This window comes from Paramisgurnus dabryanus, chromosome 1 (assembly GCF_030506205.2).
Source record: "Paramisgurnus dabryanus chromosome 1, PD_genome_1.1, whole genome shotgun sequence".
NCBI classification, from domain to species: Eukaryota; Metazoa; Chordata; class Actinopteri; order Cypriniformes; family Cobitidae; genus Paramisgurnus; species Paramisgurnus dabryanus.
The window spans coordinates 15,201,218-15,223,535 of NC_133337.1; the positions used below are offsets into that span (position 1 = coordinate 15,201,218).

The window sequence follows — 22,318 nt, forward strand, 5'->3', positions numbered from 1 at the left end:
CAATGTCCAAACTGACCAAAGAGCACAAAGAAAAAGTAAGGTCGTGCCAAAAAAATCATCGGTGCGTGTAAAGCGAAAGAACGGGAAAGGGAAATAAAGCAAAGTTTAAACAAAAGGATGAAATCGAATCCAAACGTCCCGTGCGCTCTATTTAACCATGGGAAAATACCTTGATCACGCTGCTGAATTCTTCCAGATTTAAGTTTCCGAGTAACATACAGTGAAACAACACATTCAACATGAAAACATGTACAACATCTTTCTTTACCTTCTTCATCCAGAAATCTCTCGTTGCGTTTGTTTTGGGAAATTCGTCCCGTTAGCACAAATTAGCTTCTACCAGAAAGAAACATTGAGGCTACTGCTATAAAGTTGCAAAACTTTGAAGACCTCTAATGAAACCGGTTGATATTGCAACATTTGCAAATTGCACTTAATGTATGACGTCCATCTCTGGACCGCTTGTTCAAAGAAGTTGCTGATGTTTATTCATTCAGGAAACTAACCTGTACTCATGATCCCCAAACGACTCTCTTTACTCCATGAATGAGCTACATTCAGCACAGTTCCTTCAGATTAGGCTTTTTTCTTCTAGCTAGAGCCATTGCAGCTCCGTTAAAACAAAGACAACTCGCTGTCCTGATACGACCATCCAAAGTCTCCGTATTCCTAAAAGTCTGGAAACAGATCCATGCTTTCCATAGTTTGCCACCGCTTTTGTAAACGGCGAAGTCTACTGAAATGCAGTTTTTCCAATAAAAACTTCTCAAATGCACCGATAGAGGCGCTAGCGCTGCCGGCCGAATAACCGAATAACCTCACTGAACCAACCGTTGTGGTAAAACGTTCGTCCAAATGAATCATTTAAGCACACTGATTCAGCGATTTCTGAATGAGCTTTTTTGCCAAGAATGCGACGCACACGAGGATTTTTTCCTTGGTTTAAAAGCACAGTTAACAAAATAGATAAGTTAAATAAAATAAAAAAACAAAAGTTTATTAATACACAATTCTCAAAAAAAAAAAAAAAAAACATTAGACAACAGACAAAGGTACATGCACAGAAAAGTGCATGTTTTTTTGCTCAACCTACAACCTTTTTTTAACGTGCTCTGCATATTAATTCCTATTTGGGATTTACTTTTACGACCGAATTAGTTAATTTGATGGAATCAATTCACAAGAAATCTTCGTCTGTTCATCACTGCACTTTGCCCACGTTACTAAAAAAATTGATAATAAATCCTAAATTTATTTAAATTAATAAATAAATACTTATTTTGTTAAGAGATGACATACAGAGAGCTTCATAATTATTTCTAATGTTGCATTTAAAAAATGTTACAGAGTATTAATGATTAATTCGAAACAAACAAAGTAGAAATTATATGAAACTGGGTTATCTTTTATGACCGGAATGTAAAATAATTAATTTCAGTAGGTTTGTACTTATAAGACAAACCACACATGCATTTAATACAAAATTGTAAACACAGATAAAAAATTAAGAAAATAAAATACACAGAATTTAACTTATTACAGGTTTCTACATCACACAAAAATAGTTCTCTATTAACAATTAACAATTGCAAATCATTAATTTTTTATATTTGCTTTTATAAATTACCAATAAAGTAACCCAGTTAACTTACTCAGGACTACAGTAACATGCCAAGTGCATTTTGTGAAAAGTTATACTGAGCAACAACTCGGTAGGTGGCGGCATTGACGTATTTTGAAACCCGAGATGAAATAAACGAAGAAGAGTAAGGAATTATGGGACTTGTAGTTGAAGCCGTAGCGTGATTCTGCTATCTGTTCCGAAGCTGTAGAGATCGACTACAATCCCAGCATGCGCAACGTATGGACACCTATGGCGGAAAGCTATGTCTGAGGGTTTCGATGAAGAAGTTGTGTTCGAGGTGAGTGTTTATCCAAACACATGCAGAAAGGCAGCGGCTGATCAAGTACACATCAATGTACTGTTAGCATCCTGCGCTTAGCCACCGATGATAACACCACACCCCTCCCTCCATGTGCATCTCCTAGGGCTTGTTTATATGAATCAGTGGGTGTAATAATATAGAGACCGCTTCAGATTATACGTTTGACTTCTGCTTATAATAAAGTATGTTGTTGGGGACATCTGATATGTTCAGAGTTAGTCTTAGGTAGTGTTTCAAAACCACAGTGAGCTGCCTTGCCTATACAACATTCTGGGCAGCTCAAAACCTAGTGAACTGCCTACTAGGCATGATTTTGGGCAATACATTATCAAAGTCTGGTAAACTCCTTCCCTGAAAGTATTGTGGGGTATACAGTTACATTTATGCATTCGGTAGATGCTTTTATCACGATCTACTTACAGTCAAGGATTACAGGAAACAAGCTGGACTGCCAAACTGGACAGCATTTTTTAACAACTTGATATAAAAACATAGTAAGATTCCTACCTAGATCTTGTTTGGACAATGTAGTCTGGCCCATATTGCCCCAAAATACAATACAAACAGAAGCATACTAGATTTTGTTAAATGGACAGAGCTGTGGTCTGCTTTATTTTATTCCAATTAAATTTTGTAAACAGTCTTCTGCATTAAAGCATTTATTGTAATTTACATTCACTTTAATCTGACAAACCCTATAAAACTGTATCGCTGCGTCCCAAACCGCATACTTCCATACTATATAGTAGGCGAAAAACGGTATGCAAGGCGAGTGATGTGAATCTTATACAATTTGTGGGTCTATATATCATTATAGCGTGTTTTTGTATTTGTGTTGTTTTATTTATACTTTGCCAGTTGTTGGCATCTGTCATGTATGGGTACAATAAACTTCCAAAAAAAGTGTAGTCAGATTCAGTATGCTTTCATTTGTTGTCCTGATGTCAGGTCTGATGTCGCCTCAGGCCAGTTGATCTGCTCTTTTGCATCAGTAAACACACACCAACTAATTCCTCTCGCTAAGCTTTAGAGCGTAAGATCCAAAGTTCATGACACGAGGCAGGTTACCCCGGCACAGAATTCTGTTGAAACAGGAATGCGAGAATTATAAAACGCTTTAGCAACTCAAATCCAGAGGATATATGGTCTCGATGGTGGAAATAAACCAATGATTCTGAATCTCTGGTTGGGACCTGCGAGAACATCTGGTTTATGTGCTGTATTTTGAGCGATGAAGCGTCTGAGACTATCTGAGACAAGAGTGAGGGATGCGACGGAGGTAAGGGAGAAAAAAGACAGGATGTATAGTGACCTCTTTTGGATGTGACAAGATTGGTTCACTATGTTATTATTATTACCCCAATAATGTAATGATCTATCCATCTATGCTTAACTTGTGTGGGGTCTAAGTGAGTGATGAAGTTGATCCAAGCAAATTTTAGGCTTAAGACAGGAAAATACCTCCTCCGATAGTTGCCAGTCATAAACTGTTTAAGGACCTACTGACATAAACTGTTTTTACTTTGACTTTTTTTACTTATAATTACTTTAAATATTTTATTCAATTGTTTTCCAAACTGTATAAAATCAAAATTAATCGTATTATTGCATTTCAACTAGGGATGCACCAATAGGAATTTTTTGGGGCCGATACCGATTTAAACAGACAACTTCTGGCCGATACCAATGCCTATACCGATATTAAACACTTGTAAACAATACTATACAGTTGGTCTATTAGCTAGTTTATTTCTGCATCAAATTATTTTTACTGAACATGAATTTGATCTAATTAACATTCAACTGACCAAGATAATAAGAGAGGCACAAATTAAGCTAAAACAAATATAATACTATTATATTTAGCTAATCGTAAATTGTTGTAATATGCTTATGAATTGCGATTGTAATGCACAGTTAACTGAAATAAACCAGGCTTGATGACATATGCAGCCTGCATATGCGACCTCCGGAGGATGCAGCTTTTTCAAAGAGGCTGTTTACACTTGGCATTAACATGCGTTTTCGTCGATCGGATTACAAGTGGATGGCGCTAATGCCAGGTGTAAACAGTGTTCACAAAGTTTTGAGCTTGTCCGCTTTAGACCACTTTCAACCACAACCGCTTTTGTAGTGTAAACGCACATGTGGTTGAATGTGTTCAGACAGCCACACGAGACCGCCTTCTCTCCACCCATTTATCTAATCTGAGGTAGTACTGAACACAATGTTTTACGTATTTTCTGACTTCTGGCGAGAACAGAATGTGTTTCTCTCGTCCACTTGTGATCCGATCGACGAAAACACATCTTAATACCAAATGTTAATAGCCCCTTTGAGAAATGGCCACTGTCCTAATATCAGCATAAATTTACGTTTCTGGCTAAACCTTTTCCAGTGCAATGTGCATGCATTTTATTCAGTCTTTGTGTGCTTTTTGTTTGGGTTTTCAATAATGTTTGTTTGCATGTTCTTGCTCAAGAATAACCGTGGCTGCAACATTTCTTTTGTGAAGAATTGGACAAATATTAAATAGTTAAGTGGATTTAAACGTTGTTTGGCTAAAAGTAAGCATCTAAAGTGAAAGTAACAGAAACGGCTCTGTTAGCGCCCCCTACAGGCATTTGTTATAATACATAATACTGGTTTTTTTATTACAAAGGCTATTTACTGTAATGTGTTTACTTGTTTTAATCATAGACTGTAAAAAAATATTGACGTAGGGTCCGTGACGTCACCTATTGGTTTGTGAAGATCGTTTTTGAAGCTTAAAGTAGGTGTTGCCTGCCGTCGCCATCTTGGCCACGCGTCACCGCGGATCACTTGCGTATAACCGAAAATGGGTAAAGAGGCGGGACATGGGTGAAGCTGAGGCGGCTGGTTGCTCAAACCATGCCCGCCTAGCTCGATTCTAGTGAAAGCAGTGGCAGTTCACCCCTCACTCAAGTGGCCACGCCCTTAATTATGCAAAACTTTAAGGCTTATTATCATTTAAACGGATAAGTTACAAAAAATTTTACCCTTTTTATACCATGCTGTAAACATATTTATTTCTGCTCTAAATATGGCAATTTTAACATGGATGTCAATGGGAATTGACTCCCTTTGGGAGCCTATAGCGGCCCGTCGATAAATTGCACTTCCGTATTGGCTTCATCAGAAAGATTGGAAGGTTGCCCCTCGGTTTTAATGCTTTATTTCATTCAATTATAATTGCATCGTTTTTATTATGTAATTTTAAAGGTTAATGCTCACTTGAGTGTATTTTTATTACCAAAAATATAAAATTACATTATTATCAATTAGCAAAATAATTGATACGGACAGTCCTAGATTAGTTAAAACATTTCAAAATAATGTGATTTCAGTTTCCCATTCATTTATTTTATCATTGAGGATTTCTTAAAAAATATAAAAATCTTGTCTCGTTCTCATGAACCCAATCTCGTGTCTCCTCTCGTGGATTAAGTGTCTTGTCACGCCCCTAATTTCTAATATATATTTCACACTATGTAGTCATTGCTTCGTGTTTGTGATCTCTCCAGAACTCACCCCTGTTCCAGTATTTACAAGATTTAGGACACACGGATTTTGAAGCATGTTCACCGGTTTCTCAGGAGGAGGAGTTGAGCGCTGGTGGAGAAGAGAGGCAATTTCCACAGGATATCCTCCCGTCTCCCAAAGTGAGTGCCAACTTTCCTTGTTTTACCTTTCTATTACACTAACTGTATTACTACTGTACTAAAACTTCTCAAGACCAACAAGCTAAACAGGGTGAAATGACAGAACTAGGATTTTTATGGTCATGATATTCAAAGCTACAATGTTCTGTAAACTTGACATGGGATGGTGGCTCAAACAAAATGGAGAGGATTCGATGTTAATCTGAATACTGTTTAATAACTAACAGGTTTTTAAACAGTTATATTAGGATTAGACAATCTGAATCACACTAAGATTGGTAATTGCAGAAATATTTCAAACTACATATTCTAATGAAATTACATTGAGGCCCAATAACCAAATATTACTAGATATTTACATCATATGCAGAATGTGGTGCCATACTGGTGATACATTGCATTAGCAAGCACAGAGGTCATGGGTTCAATCTCCAGGGAACATATACTGATAAAATGTACTAGTGCACTGTTAGTTGCTAAAAGCATCTTCCACAAAGGCATAAATATTAAAACCCTAGGATATTGATATGTGGTTTTTAGGGTGTCCTAAACTGTCTTCAGTATGTTGTTATGTGGTTGGTTGATTGGTAGTTAGTTACTATGACCATCCTAACTGGTCCAGGTTAAAAGTGATCTCCATATGCTGTAAGCCAGGTTCCTTCTTCCTTATATGCTTTAGGATTGTTACCTGTTTAATTGTTTGCCAGACAAAAATTGCAAAACACACCTATCACCAGATGGCCACCTATTTGAGCCTGAGCTGGGTCAGTAGGTCTGTCTGTGTAGAGTTTGCATGTATTCATCCCTTTGTCAGCATGGGTTACTTTGAGTACTCCGGTTTCCTCTCACAGTACTGGTTAGGTGAATTGGAGATGCCAGAATTGTCCTTCCCCAGCTTGTGTATTGTGTGTAGATTAACCGGTTCTAGGCATTAATATAGCCATAGATGCTGATATGACATTAAGAAATAACCACTATAAAAAATAAATGGTAGTAAAGTTATTGTCCCACACAACTTGTCTTAAACAATGCACTTGGGGTTTCTTTAGTCTTATGAAACAGTGAAGGCTGGCTAGTCCACCTTAGTAACAGGAAATTATTGTGTGAGGAATTGTTAGGAAATGTGCTGCATTTGCACTTAGTGATGGTAAATGGAGCTCTTTCCTTTACCAGAATAAAATATTTGATGTGTGTGCACATATGCACTCTGCTTTTTATGGGGTGTGCTATTAAAGCATCACTGTTACTGTGGTTCATAATTAGATCTAATGTTATTCAGATACCTTTCATTTAGTGAGAGATGTCTATGTGTTTCTCACCCATTCAAACTTATGATATTTTTCTGATACACAATTAAACAGATAAAAATAAGTCATATTGACGTCATATAGCCAAAAAGCAACAACTTGGCAACATCTTACCAACAACTTAACAGTGACTCGGACTAGAAAGTACACTGTAAACATTCCTTGTTGCAAACTTAAATTTGTAAGTTTAATCAATTTGAAATAACAATTTATTTTGACTTTCTTGACTAGTGTGGAGTTGCTTTAAATTATAAAAATAAAGTTGAAATAACTTATGCTCATTTTACTTCATTTTTATAATTTATAGCAACTCAATCATGTATAATAAATAATAAAGTTTTCCAAAGAACATCATCAGGTCATGTTATGCAATTGTCGGAACCACACTGACACTGAACCCCTGTATAATGTTTCTCTCTCGCTCGCTCGCTCGCTCTCTCTCTCTCTCTCTCTCTCTCTCTCTCTCTCTCTCTCTCTCGTTCTCGTCTTCTCTGTCTCTCTCTCTCTCTCTCTCTCTCTCTCTCTCTCTCTCTCTCTCTCTCTCTCTCTCTCTCTCTCTCTCTCTCTCTCTCTCTCTCTCTCTCTCTCACACACACACTCACACACACACACAAAGTCTCTGGTCAGTTTCTTTTCTTCATTTGTCTGACACAGACTCAAGCATCTAGAATGCGTGAGTCGTACAGCAGCAGAATACTAAGGCCATGAAGAAAGAAGCACAAACAAAAACAGACAAAACCTCAGAGTGCCACAAGTTTCTCAATACGATGCTTCTTTTTCAATTAAACACAGATACATCACATCTAAGGTTAGAGGCAAGAAAAATATATTTCCAACAAATATAAAACTTTTGGATGTAGTTTCAGGAATAGTTTAGAAAATGATTTCTTTGCCATGTATGTTGTTCCAAACATAATTTATTTCCTGGCCATTTTTTAATATAATATGGGTGAATGCAGGCTGCTAAGCTCCAAGGTGATATAAAGCACCATGAAGATTACTCATATGATTCTCCTTGGCATGTTCAGTGTAGTAATAAAAGTAACAGCAATGATAGATTCTTTTCAGTGTTTTGGTTGATCCAGTTCACAAAACCTAATAGATTTGTTCATAAAACAGACAAAAATTTTATGATTCAATTACAGTAGTGTTTTTCTCACAAAGCTATGCTATAACTTTAAATATTTATAACACAAAGCTTGTGGTGTTCTGCTTGAATTTGTGGGTGAACTTTTTATCGTAATGATAAAAACCACAGACCACCACATAGTCCCTTTGTTGTGTCTGTTGATTGTGACCCAGATTGGATTCAATATTCACTATACTGTACTGTGTCTTCTGTTTGTGTTTGTGCATTGCAAAGCTTTCTCCCTACATCTCTTAAAGGTACAGTAGCATCATAAAGGTCTGTGAGATGGTGGAAAATAGTAATAAGAATATTACTACAAGTAATGTTAACATTACAGTTACTTGTGGGGAAAAAATTAAGAAATTGAGAGAAGGATAATATATTTTTATTAGGGGTGCACCGATAAATGCCGATACATTGCCGATAACTATTCTGATTCACGCAGCCGATATTATTCACAGCTATTTCATGTACTATGGCTTTTGATCACTAGGCAAGACAACTTAGGCAAGGCAAGGCAAGTTTATTTGTATAGCACATTTCATACACAGGTCATTCAAAGTGCTTTACACAGAAATAAGAAAACAATTTATAAAAAAGAAAATGTAAAAATAAGAGCTACACGATAAAATCACAATAAAAACAAAGATACATGAGAATTTAAAATAACAATTAAAGAAAATAAATGTGATTTTAATAAAAACAGTTTAAAATGTTAAAAAGTTTAAAATGTCCACCCATTCCCACGCTGCTCCAAACCTGCACGCATCCCCCTCCTCCGACGAACACAAAAGAAGATACCCAGAGAAATGACGGCAAACACACAGCAGCAAGCGACCATAGACCTCCATAGTAGGAAAAAAATATTTTGTAAGTATTTGGATAAATGACTAAGAAAATATTTTGTGAAATGATGGTAAGAAGTTCCATCATATCTTTTTCACTAAGTACTTGTCGATCTGAAATCACTGTTAGTTTGAGTCGTTTGAATCATGCATTTGAAAAAGCAACACTCGTCAAACATTATCATTATACATATTCTTTATTGTCTTGAAAATACCTGAAAAGTTTTGAAGAAAAGATATATATATTTTTATATCCTTAGGCCATTTCCCAGATCTGTGGTCATAGCTGCGTGTGTATGGTTCTTTGTCTGCAGCGCATATTGAGTTTCTGCACAAGAGCGCCCTCTGGCTTTTGGATGTAGCGGCTTTTCACCGTAATTCATTGAGAAGCATAGCAAGCATCATCGGCCGATTGATCGCAGCATCCCTAAGTTTTATTTATATTAACTTGTGCATTTGGCAGACGCTTTTTATCTAAAGCGACTTACGGTGCATTACAAGGTATACAGTGTAGATTTTAACAGTATGTAGATCAAGGATGGGCAACTTCGGTCCTGGAGGGCCGGTGTCCTACAGAGTTTAGCTCCAACCATAATTAAACACACCTGAAGCAGCCAATTAAGGTCTTACTAGGCATACTAGAAACTTATAGGCAGGTGTGCTGAGGCAAGTTGGAGCTAAACTCTGCAGGACATCGGCCCTCCAGGACCGAAGTTGCCCATCCCTGATGTAGATAGATGGAGGAAACATAAGAGACCAAAGTTACAGAGATTCATGGTGAACTTCTTTCACCCATAACAACATTCTAGCAACCACATAGCAAAATGCTAATACTGCTTTGAACACTTTAGCCGGCCCATAGTGATGGCCTGGCAGCCACCGACAACATCACATAAAAAAATGTTATGCTGTTAAATAAGTAGCGTATCTGTTGTGTTTGTTTGATGCAGATGGAGGGTGTTTGGAGGCTGGTTGAAACACTGCAGAGTCTCAGTCCACTGCATCGAGATGGCGCCACCCAATGGAAGGAGCAGCAGCTGGTGAGAATCACACTAAAAATGCATCTGTCTTTTTCTCAATAATGTCACACAGTAAGAGTGCTGAAGACCTGGGTATAGTCTGTATATTTACCCATATACTCGCACAGTCGAATACACAGCCATGCATAGTTTATTTGACTCATACACGTCGTGCGCTGACGTTCAACGCATGCGCATTGCGGAAAATTGCAATACCTCTCGTGACCTACATACTACGTACTCATGTACGTGAATGCGTGACCTACAGTGCGTAAAGAGGTTTCAAAAATTCAGCGGTGCGCATACAGTACACGTGTACTCTTCTTATGACGGAAATTGTCCTTGTGTATGCATTAAAAATGGTTAAAACTTTGGCCTTAAAGCCTACCTTTGTGTAGTTATGTCTATTGCAGTGTTCAGTTGTCTTCACTGTAACTTAGGCCATAACTTAAAGGTGCAGTGTGTAAATTTTAGTAGCTTCTAGTGGTGAGGTTGCGAATTGCAACCAACAGATTAGTCCACTGCTCACCCCTCGCTTTTGAAACACATAGAGAATTTATGGTAGCGGCACTGGACAAACATGTAATTGTCGGAGACAACTAAGTAAAAAAATTTGTCCGTTAAAGGGATAGTTCGGCCAAAAACGATATTAAACCCATGATTTACTCACCCCCAAGCTGTCCGAGTTGCATATGTCCATCGTTTTTCAGACAAACACATTTTCGGATATTTTAGAAAATATTTTAGATCTTTTTGTTCATTAAATGTAATGTCACGGGGTCCAGCAATAGTCCACGACCTTCAAGTCCAAAAAAGTGCGTCCATCCTTCACAAATTAAATCCAAACGGCTCCAGGATGATAAACAAAGGTCTTCTGTGGGTAATCCGTGCGGTGTTGTTGTAGAAATATCCATATTTAAAATGTTATTAACGTTATAAACTACCTTCCGGTAGCGCCGCCATCTTGGAGTGATCCGCATTCAGGATGAGAGCTTACGCAGCGTACAGAGTTTCTCTGCTGCTGCTCTGTGCCCCCGCCCTCCGAATTTGTCATACGTCACTAAGAAAAGTGCGTACACTACGCTAATACTCTCTCCTGAGTCTAAGATGGCGGCGCTACCGGAAGGTAGTTTATAACGTTAATAACATTTTAAATATGGATATTTCTACAACAACACCGCACGGATTACCCACAGAAGACCTTTGTTTATCATCCTGGAGCCGTTTGGATTTAATTTGTGAAGGATGGACGCGCTTTTTTGGACTTGAAGGTCGTGGACTATTGCTGGACCCCGTGACATTACATTTAATGAACAGAAAGATCTAAAATATTTTCTAAAATATCCGAAAATGTGTTTGTCTGAAAAACGATGGACATATGCAACTCGGACAGCTTGGGGGTGAGTAAATCATGGGTTTAATATCGTTTTTGGCCGAACTATCCCTTTAAGGGCTTCTGTAGAAAAATGGCGGCACAAAATGGCGACCTCCATGTAAGGGGACCCTCTGTGTATCTAGATAAAAAGGTCTCGTTCTAAGGTAATAAAAACACATAACGGTTCATTATGAAAGGTCTTTATACACCCCTGATAATATAGTTTTGTATATTATTTTGCATTTCTGTCAAGAGATCCTTCTAAAAATTACACACTGCACCTTTAAATCTTAGTTTATGTAAAATGCATGTATAAAACATACAGTGTAATTAAAATAGACAAATCTCTAAATAAGGACACTTGTTAGTCTGGGATGATTTTTAACTCAATTGTTTTGGCTAGATAATGGTCGTGTTGTGTTGCTGCACGATTTAGTAGACATGAAGAACATTGTGAACGAATGCAGGCAGTAGATTAGATGATTAGATTATTGATTCACAGCCACAGGGAGATTGTGTTATACTGTGTTTGTTTCTCTGCAGAACGCTGCTTTCCGCCAGTATTCCCTGCGCTGTCTGTTATCTCAGGACGTGCTGTTGCAGGAAGATGTGGAGCTGATTGAGCTTTTGGATCCGAGCATCCTCTCTCTGGGCTCAACAGATACCATCTGCCCCAGTGCCAGCACTGCTGTACCAGCACCACGCTACCTCGCACCTCCCTCAATATGGTACACACCTGTCAATGACAACTTCATAGAATTGTTAATAAAAAATACAATTATGTGATTTATTATTTTATTATAGAAAAATATAGTTTAACACAATTTATCTACCAGTATATAACATCTGGCTTTATTTACCAATAATTGTGAAGTTGCTTTGAGGGTTATATATACAGCAACCTAAATTTAAATCTTTACCCTACGCTACGCTGTCAATCTTTTTTTTTTTATAATAGCATATGAGTTTGACACAACACATTTTTTTATTGGAAATGTTATGTGTTGTGTTTTTAAAATTTTGAATTTGCAGGGAGGTTTCAGTGTTGGTCGGGATGCTAGCCGTCCTGTTCAGTGTCTGCTGTTCATACCCTGATCATGCGCAGGCCCTGTGGGCGTCTGTTGCCCTTGTGTGTGCGGTGTGCATGTGTCGTGGTTTCTCTCTGTGGCGCAAGGCAAGTCTGCAGCGTCATGTCCAATCACTCGCTGTCCAGCTAGAGGGTCTGGTGAATAACAGCAGAGCGCTGACCAGCCTGTCCCGCAAATCACTGCGTCTCATACAGGAAACAGAGGTCATTTCACGAGGCTTCACCCTGTAGGTGTCCCAATACTCACTTCCATCTTTAGTTATTGTATGTGGTGTATGGCTTTACTGTTTTGTATGTAACATGTCGTCTAGGGCCGCACGATATTGATGAAAAATGCAATAACTGGCTTAATAATACAATATGGGATACAATAATGCTTTAAGTTTGTAAAATTTATTTAAACTATAATAAAATATAACATTTATATTTGACAATGGACCACAAGACCAGTATTACCAATAAGGGTCAACTTTTTAAAATTGAGATTTATACATCATCTGAAAGCTTTTCATTGATGTATTATTTGTTAGGATAGGGCAATATTTGGCCGGGATACAACTATTTGAAAATCTGGAATCTGAGGGTGCCGAATGAAATCCTAAGCACTACATTCACTCATAAAAAAAATCCTCATGAAACATGATCTTTACATGATTCCTAATGAGTTTTCGACAAATTTTGACCTATACAATGTAATTTTGTGGTCCAGGGTCAAATATAAGAAAAATATATAAAAAAAAAAAAGAAAGAATGGAAGTCACTGACCTAAAGCTTTGACTATACATAACTGTTTAAAGTATTACAATTATTCAGTTATTGCAAACCATTGTGATATGCACATTTGTGATATTTCTATATATCTTGCAGCCCAAACGTCATTTGCCTTTTGCATGTATTTATTTATGTATAAAAATGTTACTTCTGTACAGTACAGTATCTTGTTTTGTGATTTTCTTGGATAAAGAAAATGATTTAGATGCCTTGTTTTTAACTGTGCTTGCCTGTTATCCTTTAAAAATTTCCTGCAAAAACACATTTTTCCGCATTCTACACTAATCCTGAAACTACTTTAAATTAGGGCTGTCAGTCGATTAAAATATTTAATCTAGATTAATCGCATGATTGTCATAAGTTAACTCACGATTAATCGCAAATTAAGCACAAATTTTTGTTCTAAATTTACCTTAATTTAACACTTTTCATGTTTTTAATACTCTAATCAACATGAGTGTGGACAAATGAAGATGCTTTATGCAAATGTAAGTTTACCCCAGCCTGTTTACATTTTCGACAGAACCATCCGCCATTGTTTTATATATGAATTTTCCTTTCAGAAGACCATTTTCTTTCTCCATTTCTGTTTGCTGATGCATCATTTGTGACCCGTGCTGGCAAATTCAGTCTTATATTTTGAAATTCTCTCTTAAAAAACTTTAAAACAACTTGTTGGAATCTGACAGAACTACACCTGTTTGAAGTTGACAGAGTCCGCAAATTTAATTTTAGAGAAATATCCAAAATTACCACAAAGATTTCTACATCAATACCTTAAAATCACTGGTAAAAGTAATAGATTTGGCACACACAAAGTCAAAAACAATATCAATATATGTTAATTATTTTTTTATTGTTTGATTGACATTGACACATAGACAGTTTTAAGATCTACTGTAATGCTAGGATCTAAAATATAAACAAATCAGATATTTTTCCTCAAAAGTTAACCAAACATTCACTTAAGACATAACAGATTATATCTGCGTGAATTTTGGTCAAAGCAGATATTTTTAAAACGGTATATCTCTGTGTATCTAGCTCACACGTATGTGTGCACGTGCTTCAGATGTGTCAGTCAGCGCAAGGGAGATGGTTTTTCGAGTCTTATCGATCTCTTTTAACATTTATCAGGTCCGGAACTTTATATCTCTTAATAATTATTTTAACATCAAGCACAAGAAAGTCCTGCACTCTTATTTTCTAATTCCTAGTACATGTTTTAAAATCGAAACCAAAATGTCAGACGCACAAGTTGATGGGCAACCTTTGTGTATTAGTTAAGTATTTAGGATGGTACACCTGTCAGAAAACGTACAAATAAAGATGTTCAACGACCATTTAGAGCATTGAATTTGCTTGACGAAAGCTTATGTTCTTATTTTTATGAAACCTTCCAACTCATTTAGACAGCACGGGTCACATTTACTGTCTCAATTTATGAAACTATGGGCTAGACCAAGGGTCAAACATAAATTGTGCGTACCGTTGTGTTAATAGCACGTTAGTAAGATTATTAGGGTTAAAATACATTTATGTTAACGCGTTATTAACACATTTTGACAGCCCTACTTTAAATCCTTTTGGCATGTAGTCATGTTCTCTATAAAAACCCAATAATTTAACAACCATATATTTCTGTTGTTGGTGTATTTGCACATTTGTGTGATCTTGTTTGGGGTTTGCATGTTCTGTCATGTCTTTTGTCTTTTCTTGCTTTTCATGTGTTATGTATCTCAAAAGCAGTGGTTCTTAAACTTTTTGGCAAGCACCCCAACTTGTATAGGGTGCATCCCTTCACAGCCCCCCCCCAAAAAAAGTTCAAAACATAAAACAATCTAAAACTTAGATTTTTAATTAAAAAATACATATTAAATGATACAATGTAGTGCTGTTGGCCTTATTTCCTTAATGTTTAATTACTCAATTTATAATATATTCATGTATTTTATAAAATATATTTATAAAAAATGGGGTCCCTGACACCATCTCCTGCCCCCCATTTTAAAAACCACTGCTCTAAAGTGTCGTTTTTCATAGTAATATACATGTCTGAGCTTAGTTATTTTTAGAGATGTACCTATATAGCGGCCAGTAATAAAATAAATTTTTCAGGCTATCAGACGATAAGTTAAAAAACCGCAGATAGTCATGGCTGGTATATCCTGTCAATTAAAAGAGAATAGGAAAATGCAATTAATTTGAGCTTTGGATTTAGAAAATGTAACATCATTAGTATAATGTTCAATATTAATGGTCATTATATGAACGAATGAATGAATAGCATTCAGAAAGTGTAATCTTTAAAATTTATTTAGTGCTAGTTAATATAAACACCAAATTATCAGTATCGACAGATATCAGTCTGATTATTCGTGTATTTGTATCTGTCATTTTTTTATATCGGTGCATCTCTAGCTATTTGATTATTTTTCTGTTAGGATTATGGTGTTGTTGTATTGTATGTGATGTATGTCTGCCCTGATGGTTCTCGGACGTCTGCACAGTTAGATCACAACACTTCACTTGTCAAGTTTACTCGACAGGGTGAGTGGCGCCTGTCCCTTTAACAGGGCGGGGCAGCTTCGGAGCCAGCAGCTGATTGGTCTACGTAAGGCGACCTATCAGAGTCTTCGTTGTGCGTTCCGAGCCTCACGTCTCGCCACATGCGTCATGCTCAAGTCATATCCTTCATTTTAACATGTCTGTATTGTATTTTGCATAGAAACATTACCCCTTATTCACAATACTGTAGTAAATATAACATTTTGGAAATTACCAATTTGCTTGTATATGATGCTCTGACATTTATTAACTCATGAGTTGATGAATCCTTGACTTTACTTTACATTTCCCCTAAACTCAGAAATCGACAATGTCACCAACTATGTGTCCACCGTGCCAGTCAGAGAGCTAGGTCTCGGTCTGGGCGTAGAACATCTTTCGGATGAGCAAGCACAAGAACTGACCAATGATTACAGTCTCCCTGCCCTCAAGGTTAAAAAAAAATCCATTTAAACTGCCAGGGTGAACGCCCCCTTAAACATGCTTTATCAATCATGATTCATTGATTTGCAGATGTTGTTCCAGTTGTGGATGGGGCAGAGTTCCGAGTTTTTCCGGCGATTAGCTCTGCTGTTATCTCCTGGGAGGGAGGAGCTTGACTCCAGGTCCACCCCTCTGAAATTTAACAGCGTCCCTTTGATTACTGACTCTCTCCATAAAACCCTTGCCAGCTGCCTGGGCGACCTTCAGCGCAGCTACGACTTCCATCGCTACTTTGAGACGCAGCACCAACCGAAGGGCTCAGGAAGTAATGGCCGTGCCCAACAGAAATGTAGAGAGCTAAATTCTCTGCACACCTCCATCCGTAGTTTACAACTTCACCTGAAAACACTCTTAAATGAGTATGTACCTCTTTGAACATAAAGTGACTATAGGGTGAACTAATATGTTTTCATGTATTAATATTTCATGAAACAGTTAGTTTTAGTCCTTAATTCTGATAAGAGCTTTTAGTGATTTTACTTCATTAACGTTGCATTGTTATCTTTTTGTTTTAATATTTGTATTGTGTAGTAACCTTTTATAAAAGCAATAAGGTAATTGAAGCTAGTTGGCAAAAGGGGTTGCATTAACCCTGCTTTGTGTTGTTAGGCCTAACAACGCCCTTCAGCTATGATTTATTCAACAATAGAGCTTCTCGTACCTTATTGCTTACATAAAAATACACAAAATATAATATATACTTAACGGAAACTTTATTAGGTACACCTGGCTAATACCGGTTTGGAAAATAGCACAAAAAAATTCATAATTTCTGTAATTTTATGTTTATGGCATTGATTGATTGTTTCTCACAGGGTCATAATTCTGGAGGATGACTTGGAGAAGTTAATGGTTGCTAAGGAAACAGAAGAGGTGACATGTGCGGGATATCAAGAGCTTAAGGAACGTTTACAGCTGTTGCAACCACACATGCAGGCCAGCAACTGCTGCTGGGACGACACGCTCGCCCAGGTCGACCGCATGCTGCGCAGAGTCTCCAACCGCCCAGGTCAGAGGTCATCCCAATTACAGCAACCTGGGTTTTTGGGGGTCACCATTTTATGTGTTTAGCCGTGCATATTCTCTCTTAATGATGTAATCACTGGTTAATGTGCTTCAGTCTATGTATTGTTTTTTAAGAGTTCCTCATTTGATTGATTTTCCTCCCTGTAGTTATTTTAGGAAGCGCAGGGGAAGTGGGAGGGTTTTAAAGGAAAGAGAAATACAGAATTAGCCCATATTGCACGAGCGTGTGAAGTCAATGGTTACGTGATGTCCAGCGTCACATGATGAATTTCCTCTGTGCAGCAGGGCAAAAGGTCAGCTGCGCAGCGGTTGGTCTACATGAGTGCTGGACAACTGCAGCTATTTTGAGAGTAATAACTTAACTACTTTGAGGCGTGTTTTAAAGTACACAGTGTCCAAATATACTCTCCAGGCCAAGAAATTGGATTTGGAGAGTAATTAGATTTTGTCTGGTTATTTTATTTGGAGCCGCAACTTAATACATGGTTAAAATCTAGGTGAGAATACAAACCTGAATTTGTAAAATAATACACATTTTCATAACACATTGTATTAACATTTATTTTAAATTGAAATAAACTAGTTAGATACTAAAACGCACAATAACAAAAGCATTTGAATGAGATCTTTACTGTGTAAGTAATATATAAATAGATACATTTGTTCTGTAAATATTTTGTGTTAAAAGAATAGACAAACACAGTCATACTGTGCATTTTTATATTCCAGAAAGTTCAGAACAACGGGAGGAAACAGCTGCCCCAGAACCCCCTCCTACTGCCCCGATTGCACATATACAAGACAGAGACCCCATTCCTGAGGAACAGGTACAGTACAGTTTGTGTCTGTGTGTAATGCACCACTGCATAGAAATGTACAAATTAATACACACTGATATTTTTTCAATGCATGCACTTAATCTTTGTACAGCGCGTTGTGAATGTGTTAGCGTTTAGTCTAGCCCCATAAGTAAGTATGGTGGCACAAAATAAAACATGGCCATTTTTATGGCAGCTTAAAAATGAGAACTATATTGTAAAGCCGAAGAGCACTTAGTTGCACTTCAACCTTGGGCGCAGTAATATTGACAGAGGTTTGAGTGAGAGGGGGGTAGTCGTAGTCAGGAGGAGTGATGATGTTACTGCGTGCCTAGTGTGTATAGTTCTCATTTTTATCCACTAAATAAAATTGCCACGTTTTAATTTGTGCCACCACACTTACTTCTGTAACTCCTCATGTAACAGTCTTTAAATAGTGAAAACATGGAAGTGTTTTATGGCTTCTAAATTCATCTGTGTTTGGATCCTAAGGAATGAATGGGGCTAGGCTAAATGCTAACACATTCACGACATGCTGTGCAAAGATTAAGTGCACGCATTGAATAAAGATAGGTATGTATTAATTTGTTTAAGTTGAGGTAAGAACATAGTAAAATATAAAAACGGTGGTGTTTTCCTTTAAAAACCATTCAGATCATGTTAGCAGTTGCATAGCATTATCTTGGTGATCATGCAATACAGATGCAACTGTATAATAATTTACTAATAATAAAATCAAAACGACTACTAATTAAAGTATACTTCTAATATATAGTTCAACATATTTATAGTAATACTACTATTATTAATAATATACAACTGCTGGGTTGTTCTCAAGCCAGCGTTGGGTCAGAAAGGGACAAACCCATCAGTGGGATTAAATTATTCCATAAAAATGTTTATATTTTGGGTTGAAAACAACCCAGCATAGGCTAAACTACAACCAACATGCTTGGTTTGTCCATTTTTGATGCAAATAACCCACAAAAAATGTTTGTACCACAAAAAATTTAGTAAATTATTTTATAGATTGGAATTATATTCATTAATTATGAATATTTCTCCATTAACGGACACAAGACTTTTACAGACTAGAGTGGGGAAAAACCAGCTGACCGGATTCAATTGTTATTAGCGGAAACGCAAAATCATAAACAATTAAGTTTGTTTTAATAAACTTATTTAGGATAAATAGCTGTTTTTCTTGGCCAGGAACTTGAGGCTTATGTCTCGGATTCTGACTCGGAGACAGAATGGAGAGGAATGACCGACATGCTCTCGCCATGGGAACTGGAGCGTCAACGACAGGAACGAGAAGAGTCGAAACGGGTTTTACTTGAGCTGAAATCTGTCCTGGGAATCCGAACCTCGGACGGAGAGAGAGACAAACGCAAACGTCTGCTCTTCAATGAACAGGGTACTACTACTACTATATTGTAAATGTATAACCTACCTGTTTACATCAGGGCCATTTTGTAATAATATGGAGAGATCATTGTTGAGTTAGGTAACCAAGCTGGAGTTACTGAACTTATTACTGTATTTTTTCCTAGCTGCTCTTGCTCCGCTCTCTAAGGATACAGCCGAAGAAACGGATACAAACTCTATACAGCCGTGTGTTTCGGCAGAACCTACATCTATCGCAGGCAATCACATTTCCCAACAATCCCAAGGGCAGCTGAAAACAGAAGAAGAGGAGAATGATACTGAGAACCAGACTGAAATTATAAGTGAGGTGGAAGCTGAGAAATATTTAGTGACCGAATTTTGCTGTGGTGATTCGGGGGTAACTGGGGCAACTGAAGATATCTGTGGGGTGGAGACTGCGGAAGAAACGCTACTCTTTCAATCAGATGGGCTCATTGAGGATGGGACAAACCCACTTACACCCAGAGTTCCCACTCTCTCTGTGATTGACAGACTCACGGAAATGCATGGCTCAGAAACGCTAAGTTTTAGCTCCGCTCTGGCTGCCCAGGTAGCAGCTCGTTCGCATACGTTCACACACATGCAGGAATGTACCTATGGGGACTCTGAGGAGGATGAAGAAGACTGAAACATAATACTGTACGTGCAGGATATTTATTACATCTGTTAGTTTAATTTATTAAGCTTGATTTCAGGTCACTGACAGCATTGTATGTAGCTGGTTTGTGTGAATACGTTTGTGTATGTGTTTGAGGGCTTTATGTGTCGTGTGAATTTCTATGTCCCTATCATTATGACAGGCCTCAGGTGCAAACTGGGACACTTTTGAGTCGCACACATACGGATGTGAAACCACATACTTGCCCTTGGACATTTCCCACTTTGACATACTTCCATGAACGTCAATGGTACAAACAAAATTCCTTCAATTCCCAAATAATTAATTGGGTAAATCACATGAACATGACATGTGCAGATCATATTTCACCTCAAAAGAAAATTAGAAACTAAATTGTATTATTATTTTTGCATTAATTAATTTACTAATGCTTACTAATAGAACCTTATTGTAGTGTTACCCAAAAGATAATGTATACTCATGTCCTATACTGTGTTTCAGTTGTTTTTTTTGTGACTTTTGATGAAGCCTTCTGTTTGTATCTTTGTATGTGTCATTCTTTATGGGAATAAATGTAGGTGCCCTGATTTTTTTCTGCATCAAACTGTTCAGATGCATCTGGGTTTCCACTGTGACCATCACAAGGTTATTGCTTTTTCTAAAGGATGTTTTTAAATATACAGTGCTGTGCAAAAGTCTTAGTCCACCATCACCAGATTTGTTGTTTTAGCAAAGTTTTAATGTCCATCCATATTTATTTTTCACTCTTTTTATCAAGATACAAACAGAAAATACAGGAAATATGTACACAAAATATAAAAACAAAACAATATTCAGAACTAAATGTCTTCTTCAGGCATCAGTCAGTATTTAGTGTGACCTCTCTTTTTTTAAGGAGACTAAAGTCATTCGATTAGAAATTAGGATTAAATATAATTTAGGTTTGAGATAGGCTTAAATACTACATGCACATTTCCTGTATTTTCTGGATGTATTCTTATAAAGAGACTTAGAAATAATTATATATGATCTCTATACAATTGCAAAAACAGCCAGTGTAATGGTAGCATAGTGGCCTAAGACTTTTGCACAGTACTGTACCTGTATTTGTTAAAGGCGTTTTAAAACCCTTGTAATTCTTCCTTTATTTTCTTTTGTCTCGTCCCCCAAGATGTATATTACTTATTTAGATGTATATTATTTTTATATCGGTCTTGTGCATCTAATTTTCAGATAAATCCAGTCTTTTACCAGGCCCTTATTAAATAAAGTATCCAGTGCTGGTTTAAAGACTTTGTCATAAATGTATCAAGGCTGCTTTTCATATTTTCCCAGGTTAGACTAAAACTTTATTTTAAACTTTAAGCACTGTGGAAATTTAACCTGCAGATTAACTTGCCTTAAGCACTTCTCCCTTAAGGTATCGTTGCACTAGAATTACAGTGAAATGTTATAATGGGACTAGGGAATGTTAATATAACGTTTGTTCATATGACTCAACATTTGTGTGCATATTGTATGTTTATTGTTTACCATTCTTTCCCTCCATAAATATGCATGACTTTTGCGTTTGCCCTTACTCAACACCATTTTAATTATTTCATTTTATTTGTGAAATAAAGTATAGGTACATATGCATTTGTCTTTTGTGAGGTTACAATAAAAATCCACGCCAAAAACATCATAAACTTTTACCAATACATATCAAACACATGCCATTAAAAGAATTTTAAAGTGTTCTGTAGTGTGACCCACATAGGATTTCCTACAGTCAGAGAAATGCTGCCATCTATTGGACACATATGTTAATCATCTATTTGAGCCGGAGTCAATTATGGTGGTTATTTTAAGAAATTTTGACAGGTTAGGTGTGTTTTTTATTGAAAAATAATGCATATTCGTGGAAAATGTCTTAACCAATGAGAATACAGCATTCACCATGAACATGTCCTTGGTATAAAATGCATTAATATAATTTATAATTATTATATATTTTTTGCACTGCTTTATTTTTGTGACAATGTCTGTGAAAAACCAGCTTAAGTCATTTTCTTTGTGATTTATTGTTTTCTACATTAAATGATATAAATTACCTTGATATCGTTAATATTGACTGAGTAAGGTCATATCAAATATTGAAATCAAACTGAAGTTAAACTCAAATCTCATAAGCAGATTATAAGACTTTAGCCTAGATTTTACAGAAAGTGTCAC

The 22,318-nt window shown here is 36.8% G+C and overlaps 2 protein-coding genes across 5 annotated transcripts in view; one reads left to right on the forward strand and one right to left on the reverse strand.

Moving 5' to 3' along the window:
- Nucleotides 1-809, reverse strand: part of fgd6 (FYVE, RhoGEF and PH domain containing 6) — a 38,905-nt gene extending 38,096 nt beyond the window's left edge. The window contains exon 1 of one of the 2 annotated variants that reach the window (XM_065274602.2): nt 507-809. In XM_065274602.2, coding sequence (XP_065130674.1) covers nt 507-516 — 10 coding nt within the window. In that variant the 5' untranslated portion in view covers nt 517-809. Of the gene's footprint in view, nt 1-268; nt 461-506 lie in introns of those variants that run through there. The other variant, XM_065274603.2, reaches the window with a different exon arrangement.
- Nucleotides 810-1,788: 979 nt separating this feature from the next.
- vezt (vezatin, adherens junctions transmembrane protein) lies at nt 1,789-21,966 on the forward strand. Of its 3 annotated transcripts, none has more exons than XM_065269198.2 (12): nt 1,789-1,922; nt 5,492-5,629; nt 9,861-9,950; nt 11,848-12,032; nt 12,337-12,618; nt 15,700-15,848; nt 16,014-16,162; nt 16,244-16,572; nt 17,029-17,222; nt 17,969-18,066; nt 19,270-19,474; nt 19,611-21,966. In XM_065269198.2, exons 1-12 carry the CDS (start codon nt 1,887-1,889, stop codon nt 20,111-20,113), a joined length of 2,358 nt encoding a protein of 785 aa, XP_065125270.2. In that variant the 5' UTR covers nt 1,789-1,886; the 3' UTR covers nt 20,114-21,966. The 3 variants fall into 3 exon arrangements, with proteins under 3 accessions (XP_065125270.2, XP_065125271.2, XP_065125273.2); XM_065269199.2 differs by having other exon boundaries at nt 15,712-15,848; nt 19,611-21,965; XM_065269201.2 differs by lacking the exon at nt 12,337-12,618 and having other exon boundaries at nt 15,712-15,848; nt 19,611-21,965.
- The last annotated feature ends 352 nt before the right edge of the window (nt 21,967-22,318 follow it).